Source organism: Pseudoliparis swirei, chromosome 3, assembly GCF_029220125.1.
Source record: "Pseudoliparis swirei isolate HS2019 ecotype Mariana Trench chromosome 3, NWPU_hadal_v1, whole genome shotgun sequence".
In the NCBI taxonomy this organism is placed as follows: Eukaryota; Metazoa; Chordata; class Actinopteri; order Perciformes; family Liparidae; genus Pseudoliparis; species Pseudoliparis swirei.
Window position 1 is genome coordinate 7,604,514 of NC_079390.1, and position 15,495 is coordinate 7,620,008.

The following is a 15,495-nucleotide window of genomic DNA, read 5'->3' on the forward strand; positions in this document are numbered from 1 at the left end:
TATTTTACCAAAAGTGTGTTTGTCAAGGAACTGCTATAGAATACAATTATACATTTAAATGTCCTGAAATATGTTAATTTTTCGAACAGGTACTTAAAATGGGCCATTTGACTCATCTTGCAGCTCTGGTCAATCATCGTAGCCGTCAGTGCCCCCCAGCAGCTGTGCTACTGATACCACTTACCACCACCCTGTGTGTGTTGTGTGTGACTACTGTGGCTGCGACTTCGGGATGTCGGCATGCCTTGAGAAGCGCTATATAAAATAAATGATTATTATTATTATTATTATATGATGGAGCTCCACCTATATTATTATCAGTTAAGCATGTTAATTTGTAACCATAACCTCGATGTAAGATGTATGTAAGTATACATTTGCAATCATCTAAGCTTTAGACAGCAATAGAAAATGCTGCACTATTTCATATATTGTAAGATTTATGGTGGATTTCTGTTTTTCATGTTTTGATGGTGAGCAACAGGAACTCAGGATACATCTTGCAGTAATTCATGCATTAATTCAGTGCATTGCATTAGTCAACGATACTTTTTTAATGGATATTCATTTGAAATATATTTAGAAAAATGTCCCGTACCCTCTTGAGTGCCTTCACGTATACCCCCAGGGGTACACGTACCCCTATTTGAGAACCACTGGACTAACATATCAAAACTAAACATTTATTTTATGTAAATCACACATTCATGATTAAAAAAAAATCAACAGTTACCAGTCAAATACGACAGAAATAGAACTATCAATGAGGGAGCAATGCGTTTAACTGTTATCATTCTAAAGTTACACAAAGGTTAGATACTGATTTTAGACACAGTGGCCTGAAACGTGTCGCTTCTTAGAGAAATTGGAAATAAATCAGAATTTAGAGCATCATGAAGATAAACGTTGTCCCAAATATCCTGAAGTGAACAAGATTGTATATTGTCTCCATTGCCTCATAGATGCTGCGTGAATTTGCTCCATGAGTGAAATCGTATATGAAACTTGTTATCATGTTGATACAAAATTAAACATATTGAAACATAGGATACAAATAAAACATACACAATGAAACATATGATACATTAAACATGATATGAAATATATTAAACATATGATAGATAATGAAACAGATGAAACATATGATATATGAAACATGATACATAATAAAACTGATGATACATATGAAACATAATGAAGCACATTTTCATATTATACACATGATACATATGAAAAATATGATTTATAATGAAACATATGAAACATTAAACATATGATATGAAATATATACGACATAATGATACAAGTGAAACATATGATACATAATGAAACATTAAAGATATGATACATAATGATACATATAAAACATATGATACATAGAAACATGATACATAAGGAAACAGATTAAACAGTTGATACATAATAAACAAATATGATACATAATTAAATGATACATATAACACATATGAAACATATTTTCATTTGATACATATGATACATGTGAAACGTATAAAACAGTCGGCCAGCGAGGAAACAAACATATTGACGCTCCCGTGACGTAGAAAGATGAACCACGTTTCCGTAGCAACTGGGGGCGAACCGTTAACCGCAGCGGCCGCTGTACTACGGGAGCTAATCGAGGAGTAGGGGGGGGTTCGTCGTCGGTGACCGGACACCTCATCTGTCTTGCGGGGCATTGAGACAAGGGGGCGACGCAGTTATCCAGGCGGCGAGCCCGCAGTTCCGTCCGGGGATGCTAAATATGTGGAAAGTCCGAGAACTCGTGGACAAAGCGTGAGTACGGAGGAGCAGGTGGATCCATCTGCGGGAGATAAACCGCTAAGTGGCTGCTATGCTAACCGGCTAACGTTAGCCGGGCAGCATCAGCAACCGATACAGGCCGTGACGTCACGGTGATAGCCCCTCAGCTGTTAGCCCCGACTAGCTGGCTAGCTGCCCATCTTCAACCCTGTGCTTTGCGATGGGTTGTTCCACTCTACATGTCCATCACTTGTTCACACGGCGGGGGAGGGGGAGGGGGAGCCCGTCGATTCGTTTATTTACAATCCTAAACGAAAGCTACACAGGTAGCGAGCTAATTCCACTAGTATCGCGAAGCCCATGTCGGTTCTGTGTTTGTGTTTGCGCCGCTGCAAAATCACGCCCTGTGTGTGGACCTGGTGGTGCCTGCAACCTCCACCATGCGTTCACCTGACATTATACAAAGCCATCAGGGAGGCAAGATCATTGTTCGTGGATCGTACATTTCCTGCCGATTAGTGACCAACTATGTCTCGACTGAGCCGGTGGCCCCGGACAGCGACGGCAACAAAGCTGGTCGGCGACACAGATCGTCCTGTTGGTTGCTGGTGCTGATGCTGGTGTTGTTTATCCGAGCACTAGACTCAGCGTGCTTCTTTGTGATATATGTTGTTGTGAGTATAGTGTGCATAATCATTAGACTGTAACAGGAGGAGGGAGAACAACCTTCCTTTCCCTTACAGACTGTTCGTCATTGTTGTTATCAACTTTTTAGATACTTCTCCGAAACACATATTCTAAACTCTAAATGTATGAATGAAATAAATGTTTTAATTCACAAACATAAATGCTATAACTGTGTTTGCCTTGTAGCATGACTTACACTCCAAAGTTGTTTCTGTTTTTTCAGTTGCGATACTTAGTTACCTTCGCATTGAAAATGCGGAAGGTTATGTTTTGATCGCCTGTATTTATTGATTTATTCATTTATTTGTATGCGTGTTCCTCGCATAACAAAAAAAGTTTTAAACAGAATCGCAGGAAATTTGGTGGGATGATTGGTTATTATCCGGGGACCATTTGATTAGATTTTAGGATCGATCGGGTCAAAGGTCAAGGTCATGAAAAGGTCAAAATCTTCTTTTTACCATAGCACGGTCAATTTGTATCCAATTGGCATGCAACTAATGCCAAAATGTTCATAATTTAATGCCCAATCTTGTGATATGCGATTGTATGCGCTCTACCGAGTGCCTGTTCTAGTTCATAAATATTTTTGTTTCTTTCGATAGTCGGTTATGTCATTTAGATTTAGTTGAAAGAGTTTGTATGTCAATCTTAATTTCATGTTTTGAAAACATTTCAGTGGTTTGTACATGGCTGTGATCAGAATGCAACTGCTGCATACAATAATGATGAAGAACCAATCATTTCTTTTTATAATGTTGTACCCTGTATTATGCACTCAGTGGCCACTTTATTAGGCACACCTCCTGTAAAAAGCTAATGTCATCCAAGACTAGTGGCAGCTCCTGTACTGAAGATAACTCTTATTTTCTTTTGCTGGGAGGGTGTCAGCTCCGAGGAGAACGAGACAGAGAGGAAAGGTGCTGTGGAATGCCAGAGCAATGATGGGAACATGAGATTGGCAGACGCGAGGAGCAGAAAATACAGGGAACAATGGCAGTTTAAGAAGGAGGGAGGTTGTGGAAGAGAGATTAATTTCATGTTTCAGTCCTTGGGCTGTCTATTGTTTCAGAACAAACAGCAGCTTGTGAGCCCACACAATCAAAGAGTACAGGAGGCACACCTTGCCGATGGGGAGTTGTTGCTTTGTTGACCTTGCTGTTTACTCGCGTGTATGTCTGCATGCCTGTCCTCTGCAGTGCAGTGGTCGAGACGGCTTTTTAGAAAGCGATCATTCATAATTCAGTGAGCTGAGAGTCACCTTGTCGTATTTGTTTGGTTGTTTGCTATTTAAGAATCACCCTGTGTGTGTGTGTGTGTGTGTGTGTGTGTGTGTGTGTGTGTGTGTGTGTGTGTGTGTGTGTGTGTGTGTGTGTGTGTGTGTGTGTGTGTGTGTGTGTGTGTGTGTGTGTGTGTGTGTGTGTGTGTGTGTGTGTGTGTGTGTGTGTGTGTGTGGAGGGAATCGGCACAGAACAGTGAGGCTGACTGATCGACTGACAATAAAAAGCTCAGTGTTCACATTAAGTGAACAGAGTTATATTACATTACATGTCATTTATCAGACACTTTTATCCAAAGCGACTTACAATAAGTGCATCAACCATGTGTACAAACTCAGTCAGTGGGGAGCTCGCTCCACCACTGAGGAGCCAGGACACCAAACAGTCTTGATTTTGTCGAGAGATTAACTTAAAGTAAGTTACAAGAAAGTGAAGCCACATGGTTTCACTTTTATTTCAATTTCATTGATATTTAATTGGAGTAATATATTTTTCTGTCAACAGCACTAATGTGGTGATGAACTACTCCGAGATCGAGTCCAAGGTGAGAGAGGCCACCAATGACGACCCCTGGGGACACTCCGGTCAACTAATGGGAGAAATAGCCAAGTATGTGTAGCACACGGACACCGTTTCAGTGTGTGCATGCAAACACATGCACGTTACCAGTAAGGTAAACTGTGTTGTGTTATTCGACACACCTGAACATCAGAGGGACTTACTTGACCTGATCATGCATTGGATTACCGGTATGGATTTTGCCAGCACAATAATATGTTTTACTGTGTGTTTGTGTAGATCTACTTTTATGTATGAGCAGTTCCCAGAGGTGATGAACATGCTGTGGACCAGGATGCTTAAGGACAACAAGAAAAACTGGAGAAGAGTCTACAAGGTATGGTAACACTCTGGTTGGAAGGTTAGTCGGGTGACTCCCGTGCGTGCGTGCGTGCGTGCGTGTGTGTGTGTGTGGTCAATGTGGCGGGTTGTGTTGTGCGGCTCAGTTCTGTATCGTTTTATTAGGATCTGGAAAAGCTGAGTTTCAGGGCTTATTTGTTCCTGCAGTCAAGATGCCAGCATGGGTTGTTTACACAACTGACGTAGTTACACCTTCTAGGTTTATTGATTCTCTGGTTTTCTTTATTTTTTATCTTAGATACACAAATATATATATATATATACACATGAGTGTGTGTGTACACACATATATATATATATGTATACATATATTTTATATACATGTATGTGTATATACATGCATGTGTGTATATATATATATATACAGGACTGTCTCAGAAAATTAGAATATTGTGATAAAGTTCTTTATTTTCTGTAATGCAATTAAAAAAACAAAAATGTCATGCATTCTGGATTCATTACAAATCAACTGAAATATTGCAAGCCTTTTATTCTTTTAATATTGCTGATTATGGCTTACAGCTTAAGAAAACTCTAAAATCCTATCTCATAAAATTTTAATATTTCCTCAGACCAAGTAAAAAAAAAGATTTATAACAGCTGAGTGTTTGTCAAGGCTCAGGAAACCCTTGCAGGTGTTTCGAGTTAATTAGACAATTCAAGTGATTTGTTTAATACCCTACTAGTATACTTTTTCATGATATTCTAATATTTAGAGATAGGATATTTGAGTTTTCTTAAGCTGTAAGCCATAATCAGCAATATTAAAAGAATAAAAGGCTTGCAATATTTCAGTTGATTTGTAATGAATCCAGAATGCATGACATTTTTGTTTTTTGAATTGCATTACAGAAAATAAAGAACTTCATCACAATATTCTAATTTTCTGAGACAGTCCTGTATATATATATAAAAACATGCATGTGTATATATATTAGTAATTAGTTTGTTTTGACTTTTTAGAGCATAATTAATGAGTTTAAGTGTAGGGATTGTTAAGTAGAGCTCAATGGACTTTAAATGATCAAAAGATTGTTCCTCAGTCAGTGGTTCTGGTTGCATCCCCTCCATAGTCTCTAATCACGTCTCTGACTATCTCTCTCCACCCCCCTCGTCCAGGCTTTACTGCTGCTGGCCTACCTGATCAGGAACGGGTCTGAAAGGGTCGTCACCAGTGCCAGAGAACACATCTACGACCTGCGATCGCTAGAAAACTACCCCTTCATCGGTGAGTCGCTAAATCCATATTGGCTAGATAGTTATTTTCTTCTTATTCTTACATTTGAAAAAAATGTGTGTGCAAATCTAACTCTATCAGAAAGATCACTGAGTAACCAAAATGGAATGGGTTCATCCTCTGGGGAGAATGAATACAGTGTGCACAGTAAAATTCAATCAATTTGATTTTGATCATTCTTGCGTACACAAATACATTTTGACATTGTGGTGGTCCAAGAGAAAAGTAAAGAAAAACATTATGATTGAGCCTCTCTGGACAATTAAAATCTCACAAGCTTTAATTGATTATCTGACATTGTAAAGACACCTTTCCTTTACACAGCGGGTGACAGTATGGAGGGTCAGAATGTCACCAAAGTCACTTGCGCCAACAACAGTCTGGCCAGTAGTCCTCCCGTTTTATTTTTCTGTGTGTATATGTGTGTATGTGTGTGTCCAGATGAGAATGGTAAGGATCAAGGCATCAATGTGCGTCAGAAGGTGAAGGAGATGGTGGAGTTCATCCAGGACGATGACAGACTGAGAGAGGAGAGGAAGAAAGCCAAGAAGAACAAAGATAAATACATTGGAGTCTCCTCTGACAATATGGGAGGAGAAGGAGAAGGACAAGGACAAGGAGGAGGCGGAGTCGTAGGAGGAGGAGGAGGAGGAGGAGGAGGAGAAGAATTAGGAGGAAGTGGCAGCGGCAGCGGCGTTAAGACCCGTAAGTAATTCACTACGTCTCCTTTGACAAGTCAAATGTGGATTAAAATGCTAATAATAACTTCCCGATCCAAACCCAGCATAATTCAAATGAATTGGAGGAAGCATAACATGTAAAGGAAGCATGAGACCGTTAGAATCAAACTTGAATTTCACGTAATAACAAGGAATTTGTAACACTGATTAGTTGATTTATCAATAAGTTTATCACAAGAGCCCAAAAATTGTCTTCAATAGAACAGTATCCTGACTTTGCATGTTTGTACTTTAAAATTATCACTTAAAAGTACAAAACATTTTCTAGGTCAAACTTATATAATGTGTCGATTATGGTGTGATCGGAGAATTAACAATTTACAATTAATCAAACATAATTATTTACAGGCCGCTCTGATCTTATTGATCTTTTAGTGTCTTATATTTGTTACAGATCAGCATTTTTTACACAACATTGTTCAGTGGAACTTGAAGGAGCTTTATTCTCTCTCTCTCTCTCTCTCTCTCTCTCTCTCTCTCTCTCTGCTTTTCTGTGTTCTTCCTTCCAGCCAATGAGTTGGATCGTAGTAAGTGGGATGAGGACTGGGACAAGAGCCGAGGAGCCTTCCCCTTCAGCGAGAAGCTCGGAGAGATCAGTGAGAAGATCGGCAGCACCATCGACGACACACTCAACAAGTTCAGGAAGAAGGAGCGAGATGACTCGCCCGACAGAATCAGGTAAACATACGATGTGCTGCACAGTAAAACATATTACATAATACATACTTATGTTCCTGAATGGTCTGAATGAATGCTCGTTTTAAATTGATCTACGGGTGTATACTCCATGCTTACTTCTGAATGACTTAATTCTTTAAACCTGCATGCCTTGGATTATCCATGACATAAACAAACCCACAGACGTATAACAGTTGCAAAGCAACAAACCGCCGCTTCTTCTTTGTGTCTGGTTGCCACAGCGACAACGAGGAGGACAGAGCATCGAGAAACGGCAGGCAGGAGATCCTCGAGTTCAAAGATGAGGAGGAAACTGTGACGACGAAGAGCATTCAAATCACACAGGCGACAGAAACCACCACCACCACCACGCGGAAACGCATCGGAGCGACGAGCAGCAAGGCGCTGGACCTGGGGGCCGCAGCCCACTACACTGGAGACAAGAGCCCAGAGGGGAAGGTACTTCACAGACACGCCTTTTCCAAATGTCAGATATCAAGAGTGCACGTTTAATCACCGTGCCTTTTTTATTTCTATCTTCAGTCATCCGCCAGGCAGTCTTCCAGTAGCGGTCTAGCTGACCTGCTCGTGATTGACCCTTTATCCAATCAGAGCACTGCAACAGGTAGTGACACACTTTTGCACACAAAATGTTGTTGGACAAGAGTTAATGAAGACATGCGTATGTGTGTGTGTGTGTGTTCAGACCTCATTGGGGGCTTTGCTGACTTCTCCTCTCCTGCAGCCTCTGCCAGCCTCCCAACTTCCACCGGTAAACCTGTTCTTGCCTCTCTCAGCTCCTCCTGTGGTAATCTGAAGGTGCTCTCAGACTTGTAGTCTGCTTAATGTCGTTCGGACAAAGGGGGAAACTATACACTGTTTCAGCTTAGAGTTTGGTCTTTGTGTCCGAGTGCGTTTGTACAAAGACCTTGAAGCAGTTTTGGTTCAGTAGTTTTTATCACAGCAGGTTTCCAATGAATGTACTAACTGGGCAAACCCATCAGGGTCAGTGTGAAAGTCCACCGTGAAGAAAATCCATATATTAAATCATTTTTTTAGGGGGGGGGGTGTGTATTTGTAGAATATGAGTGTAAATTAAGGACACAATTGGTTCTTGTCAAAATCACAACTAAACCTATCACAACTCTCTTGTGGCCAGCTGCTGCACGATCCAATGGAAATGGAGAATTTGGGGACTGGAATGCTTTCTCCACCAATACACCAGTTTCGTCGAGCTCCGGCCCCGCCCAGCCCGTCACTGACCTGTTTGGCAGCGTCCAGTCAACCCCGGCCTCGAACACTGCCCCACCTTCTACCGAGCTTTTTGACCTGATGGGTGGAGTAAGCCATCAACTAACCAATCCACACGCAACACTGAGTGCCTCTCAGAGCATGACTTTCTCTCTGGGAGGTGCAGCGCCAGGAGCCTCTGTCGCAATGCCAGCCATTCCCCTTTCTCGCTCTCAACAGGTGAGTACGGTATATTTCACAGGGAGGCCTAGTTTGTCTAAAAGTGTATGAGAATCAGAACATGTTAAAGATAATGAATCCCACTGAAGGAATAACCCAGAAACTTCCAATCCTAAATGGTCCTGTTCACAGTCTCAATAGCACCATGAACATGAACAAAGAAATGGCCGACTGAGGTGGTGGCGCAGATCTGGTGGGTGGTTGGCAGGGTAGCTCAGGAGATTAAATGAAATCCAATGTATTGTTTTTTTTATTGTAAACATCTAAAAGAGGCGTGGATTAAAAGAACATGTGAACGTTAATACATGAGGGAAGAGAGGCGAAAAAAAACCCCCCGACTATGCCCCTAGGGGTACAGGAGCAGGAAAAAAAAACCTTTAGCACACAGCACATACATCTTAAACATAAATTGCAACGAGTAGGAGGGGGGGAGGAAGTAGCCAAGAACCGACAAGCAGCCAGCCCGTCCTTCAGCCATTACAGCGCGATCACAGCCCCGCCCCCTGTCACACTGGGGAGGGACGCAGGCGAAGGCGTGGGGGAGGGGGGGGGGGTGGAATTCAGAGTAGTGTATATTGTGTGTTGAGCGGGCTCGTGGTCTGTGCCCCGATAGGGGGAGGGAATGAGAGATTCTCGTTTCAGTGATCTTCGGGAGTTGTTGTTCCAGTAACGGCCTTGGCCAGGCCCGTCCCTGGTAGGGGAGCCGCAGATCATCTTCCTCCCGTTTGCCATAGGGATTTCAATCGATCCTTCATTTTTGCAGAGTCAGCTTCTCCACGATGTTACTACCCAACGCAATCATGTCGGCAGCCTTAGGGGCTTTTACAGCTGTCACCGCTTCCTTAATTTTTCCGAAGCCCAGGCAGCGCCCAAATCAAACAGCGTAATCATAGTTCCGAATATAGATGTGTCTTCGCCTCCACCGGAGAGTGGTGCTAGGGCACAAGACCCGCCACTTCGCCCCCACGTCCCGTCACATATCCCCTCCCCGAACCCGAGCTTCGCTCGAGAAGATGGTGTCAATGCGTTTGGGAGGAAGGGGGGGAGAAAAATGGGGGCCCGAGAGAGCCAGAGAAGAAACATTCGTCAATGCCGTAAACCTAATCAAAGATATATGTCAAAGCACCCCTTAAAGAAAGCTTTTTATTCAAATTTTCAATAATTATAAAGGGTTATAAATCATTCTGAGGCTGTTGATTGCTTTTGGTTTTTTATTTTCTGTTTTTTCTCCTTGTGTATGTCAGGAAAATCTATATTCTCTGTGTAAAACATTTGTTCATTCATTTTAGAGCTTGGGAGGCATGTCGCCTCAGCAGCCCATAGGACAACAGCAGAAGGTTGGTGGTGGAGGTCCAGGATCATTAGGGTCAACCTGGTCTGACCCCTCCGTCAACATCAGTCTGGACTTCCTATCAGCAGGCCTCAACCCCACTAAGACACCACCCACACTCAACAATATCATCCAGCAACAAGGTATTGTGATTCTATTTCAATACACAAAGTATATATTAATTGTGGTCAATCAATCTCCCGCTGCAAACCTCAAAAACATTTTAAATATAAATTGTTTGGATTAGACTGGTCAGTGTAACTATCTGAACAACCCAAGAGAGTGGATTAACTCCTCCCCGTCCATATGTGTCTGTGCAGGAGTTCCTCCGGTTAACCTGCTGGCCCAGAGCTTCGGCGGACTGAACCTCAGCTCCCCGCCCCACGCCCCACCCAGCAGACCACCGGCCACTCCCTTGATCGCAAGCCATGCAATGACGAAGGGCATGCCTGCATCAAAGGGAACGGGCATGCCTCTTTCCTTGGTATCGAGTATGCCCCCTTCAATGACCACGGGGATGGGGGGAATTGCCGTCAACCAAGGCATGATGGGAATGAACATAAGCATGAATATGGGCATGGCCACTCCAGTGATGATGGGTGGCATGGGAGTGCCAGGAGTGAGGTTGGGCCTAGCACACTCCATCACCCCAGCCGTGGTTCCACCCAAACAGGATGCCTTCGCTAACTTTGGCAGCTTTGGGAAATGAAGGAGTTCAAATGTGTGAGTGTGAGGGTGCATGTCTGACATGTTGAGAGCGTGACCCAGAGGACTGCTGTACCTGAAGACAACCGTGCATGTTTCTCTCGATGCTTCTGCTGTCTTTGGTGATCCCAGTCTGTTGACATGATCTCGGCGGTAGGGGGAGTGCCCACTGCCGCTCTTCAACCATTTGATGAGTGAACTTTAAGTCACAGAGAGGACGCCTGAAGAGCAGGGAAGCTGTCAACCCACATCCGCGAGTCATTATTTCCCTGTGAGGAAGAGCTCCTCATCTTTAGCTGCTTTTATATATGAGCTAAAGTATGTCCTCCTACACACACAAAAATCACTGGAAAAAGTTTGGTTTTCTGTAAATGTATAGAGAATCAATCGGTAGGATTAACTCCAATAAAAATGGCATTGCCGTCTTCATTTTGCATTTTGGCTTGAGGTATTGTGTTTTATATCATTTCAACCAAACTTCAATATAAAATGTAAGCCATTGCATTATTGCTAGAGGGGACTCTTTTAGTTTCTGTCACTCCTTGTGTGACCAGTATAACAGTTACAACATGATGCTGGTGCATCCTGAATCCATACTCTGGTCTCCCAGCAGAGGGCACAATGGGTCTACGCCTTTGGATAACAGTCTCGTATTTATTCTTGAGACATGAATTACACATTACATCCTCTTCCTCCTCTTCTCTTCCTCCCCTCCTCTTTTCATCAGGACCGAAGCAGTTCACAGTAACTCGATGCAAAGTAGGTGTATTAGACTTGATGTAAAAGACAACATGAGTGAAACCTTGAACTGATTAGGACAAATGGCTGTAACATACTGTTGGTCTCTTTATATTACAATAATCTGTTTGTTAGAAAATGACAATTTTCCTCTACTTTATATTTTGAATGCCTTCGTTAGATTATTGCCTGAAAAAATCAGTATTTTATTTTGAATACTAATCATTGACAGTTTCTTTTTACACTTATAGATCTCTTCTGTCTATTTTACTTTTTCATACAGACAGTTTATTGATAACGGTACAGTATACTTAAAAAAAAACAGTATTTGCCAACTAGCTTTGGGAGAAGACGGTCAACGATGGTCACAAGACTGAACATTACAATCCTCTATACTTCTTCCAAGCCAGTGGCTCACCTCAATAATTTTTCTTGGTGCACTTCACACATTGTGTACGAAAAAATATTCATATAGATTAAACACATTGGAGGCCATTTTTGTTTTGTTTGCTGAGTTTTAATAAATGATTTATAAGACTAGTTGAGACTAATCAAATCGGTGTTGGGGGAGTCTTGAGCGAAGCGTGTCTGTGTGTGTGAGAAAAGAATAAATGAGTGTGTGTGTGTGACTATGGGAATAGTTCTCAGTTTGAAGTGCAAACCCAGCTAAGCAGAGCCTATTGCCATTTTCTGTGGCAGTGCACTCCAAATGACCAAATCTTTATTTTATTACTCTGAGGAATGATTGCATAGCTTTTAGTGTAATATGTTGTAAGTTTACTTGTACGGTTATGTTCACACTGAAGCTATTAACAACATCATGTAATGTTCGAGAACCACTTTTTTTTGGTACAGGTTGTTTAATTTGATTGTCTAATGTACTTCATTTGAAATTAAAATATAACATTGAAGATTACATCTTCTCCTTTTTGTTCTCGAAGTGTGGACTTTTAGTGTCATGCTCTTGGGAGATTCCAGTATTTTTTTCAACTTACATTTTTGACATTTTAAACTACTTTTCAGCCAACTAGTAAATACAAAAATCTATACCTCCAGAGTTGTATTATTGGTAGTGCATAGAAGGCTTTACAAATAAAACTAGATGGGGAAATAAAATCTTTTTGAGAACAGGTATAAAAAACTTGAAACTCTTACAGTGAAGTATAGCTATGTCCAGCTTTAAATAAACCTGTTTATGCAGCAACACAAAGACAGAAATATAATGAAGAGAAAATTAGAATAAAAAAGAGCACATGAAGACAAAGTTAATAGTGGTTATTTATTCCGTGGCGGATGGCGGAACATATTTTTCCACTGAGCAAAGCAACGGAGATAAACCACGCCCCCTCACCGACGCGATTAAACCACAAATAGTGATAGTAATAGGTTATTATATACTATGAAATAAATACCAGTAGGTTGAGTATTGAAAAGTTAACATAATTAGTACAGAATCAAAAATAAACACAAACTAAATTATTTGTAATTAAGAGAGGGTCATAAACCTGATAAACGGCTAAATAGTTCGCAGGAATGTTGGCACGTGAGCGTCCAATGCTGTTGTCTAGGCAACAGGCCGTTTTTAATCAATCACACTCTAGATTAAAACCCAGATCTAACTAACCCCAGAGTAAAGCCACGGTGGTAAATTGAAGATTGACATGCCCCTTAAAAACAGAAAACGAGAACCGGGGGCAGCGAAGCCCGCATCCCGGCTCTTTCAAACTGGAGCTGCGGGTCAGATTCCGCTACAGGGGACCAGAAATGGGTCCAACGCTTGCAAAGACGACGGGGCCTCAGTTGGAGCGAGTTCTGAATTTGAAGACGGGAGGTCACCACCTGGAAAGCTGCTCCACTCTGAAGAGAAACAGGGTGCAGCGAGAGAACCTCTGAACCCAGATCCAGTCCCCCTCACACCCTCACTAGTCCTCGGAGGTGATAGTCCGGTTCCCAGTTTGACCATCCCGCCAACGAAGGAAGGTACGTTATAGTATTCTGGGATGTATACGGAAAATTATGATGACATGTTTGGAAAAATATCTTATGATAATGATCCTTATTATAACATATTAATTATTTTATTTCTATGAAATAATCAAATCACAATAAAGTGCCAATTCCACATTCAAAACATATCTGTATGCTGAACCTCTGACTTCCATTTACTCTGGCTTTCCTCTTGTGATATCTACCAGATCATGTGTTCTGCCGACAGAAGAAGAACAACATAGAGTTTTTATCTTCGGAGAAGGGAGCAGAACCAGACCCTGGCATCACCGTCTCACAGGCAGAGCCTTCAGCTCAGTCCAATTTAAGGGAACCCTTGTATCCATACCCCCCCATAAAGCCCTATGGACAACCCACTGTTACCCTGTGTAAAGGGACGCACAAAATCCAGTGCAGCCAAGACAGGCGCACTGCAAAGAAGGGACTTGGCAGCATCGAACGACGCCTGACACACTGTAGACCAAACCAATTTGCGGGAGGGACGTCCAGAAAATCCAGGATGGCCTGGGCTTTGGCAGATAGAGGGCGCACCTGCCCCACCTATTTACCCAAATAGGTGACCACCGCCTTCCCAAACTCACACTTACAGATTAAAGGACAACGACTAGGCACCCCCTAAACGATTGAATACCTCCCGTTTTGTATCTCGGATATCGTACCAGATCATGTGTTCTGCCGACAGAAGAAGAACAACAGAGTGTTTATCTCCGGAGAAGGGGGCAGACCAAGACCCTGGCATCTCCGTCTCACAGGCAGAGCCTCCAGCTCAGTCCAATTAACAGTAGGGGCGAGATCCCCCGAGCGACGCTGGCACTCAGTGGCACTTGCCAGCACTTGCCAGCAGATTTCCTTACATTTATGAAATGTAACTCAGCAACACTTTATTTTTTTAAAGGGTATCCTCCTGTTAATTAGAATATATATAGTTGTAATGTGGTGCCACCCAGTCGGAAATTTGCTAACTGTTAAAGTCTGTATAGAACATGAATCACTGAAACTTGAATTTCTTTACAGTTTAAAGTCCAACAGCGAAAGTGCCGACATGTTCACAAAACATGTCATCTACTGACCAGGCTGAATGACCTCTAGATGAACTCATAAAGGGGAAGCACGACAAATTCATACCTGATCCTCCAGTGTTAAACTTTAGACTAACAGTGGCATCTCCTCAAAGTAGAATTTCATGGCGGTATAACAGTATGACATGGTAAAACAATAAATTATATATATATATATATATATATATGTATTATTAAAGAAAGGCGGGTACATAATACATAACATGGTATATAAGTGTAATCAGTGGCGGGCCGTCAGGGCCAGCAAGGCCTTCTCTGCTGGCCTAAACATCATCAGAATATATATATTTTTCTAAATATATTTCCCCACAAATATGTATTCAATTATTTTAATTTCATAGCGTTTCCTCTGTTGCGCTGCTAGTAGCGGGTTGAGAGATCTTTTATCAATCATATTCAGCCATCGTCTGTTGCCAGGGGGCTAACATCTGCCTTTAGGCCTTCAGAATCAACATTGAAGGCGCTGGTAGCTTCAAGTGAATGGGAATGACGATGTTGTGTCAACCAATCAGCTTTAGAGTTGGCTCCTCTAGGCCTTCAAGGCCCCGGGCACAGGACAGGAGCCAGCTAGCAAGCGAGGTGGTGCTTTGATTGGATTACCAATATTGAGAGGCGGGGGGCCTGGTAGATGCAAAACCTCAGAACTAGGAAACTGAATTTGATAAAGGAATTAATCGGACTACAAAGCTGTTTTTCAACCCACAATGGCGTTAGGAGGAGAATATGTCGATTTGGTCGAATATACTTGAAATCTGCTTTGGGTGCGACAATGCCTGTTTAGTGAACAAACGAGTGCAAGTGACTTTTTTTCTCCGTCCCGATGCGCCATTCTGCAGCGGGCGGACGGAGAGAGAAATGACATGCT

At 42.1% G+C, this 15,495-nt stretch overlaps 1 protein-coding gene across 3 annotated transcripts; it reads left to right on the forward strand.

Moving 5' to 3' along the window:
- Window positions 1-1,605: 1,605 nt before the first annotated feature.
- On the forward strand, window positions 1,606-11,242 carry LOC130188011 (clathrin interactor 1-like). Of its 3 annotated transcripts, none has more exons than XM_056406051.1 (12): window positions 1,606-1,794; window positions 4,233-4,337; window positions 4,527-4,623; window positions 5,766-5,874; window positions 6,325-6,588; window positions 7,133-7,301; window positions 7,544-7,760; window positions 7,845-7,926; window positions 8,008-8,073; window positions 8,461-8,771; window positions 10,061-10,244; window positions 10,422-11,242. In XM_056406051.1, the coding sequence occupies exons 1-12, from the start codon at window positions 1,754-1,756 to the stop codon at window positions 10,808-10,810; spliced, it is 2,034 nt and encodes a 677-aa protein (XP_056262026.1). In that variant the 5' UTR covers window positions 1,606-1,753; the 3' UTR covers window positions 10,811-11,242. The 3 variants fall into 3 exon arrangements, with proteins under 3 accessions (XP_056262026.1, XP_056262033.1, XP_056262019.1); XM_056406058.1 differs by having other exon boundaries at window positions 8,047-8,073; XM_056406044.1 differs by having other exon boundaries at window positions 7,845-8,073.
- Window positions 11,243-15,495: the final 4,253 nt, after the last annotated feature.

Excerpts from the sequence above, each read along its gene's own strand:
- LOC130188011 (XM_056406044.1), top strand. The coding sequence starts at position 1,754 with ATGCTAAATATGTGGAAAGTCCGAGAACTCGTGGACAAAGC. Across the intron at positions 5,875-6,324 it reads AGAAAACTACCCCTTCATCG|ATGAGAATGGTAAGGATCAA; the intron begins GTGAGTCGCTAA and ends GTGTGTGTCCAG. Across the intron at positions 8,772-10,060 it reads CCCTTTCTCGCTCTCAACAG|AGCTTGGGAGGCATGTCGCC; the intron begins GTGAGTACGGTA and ends CATTCATTTTAG.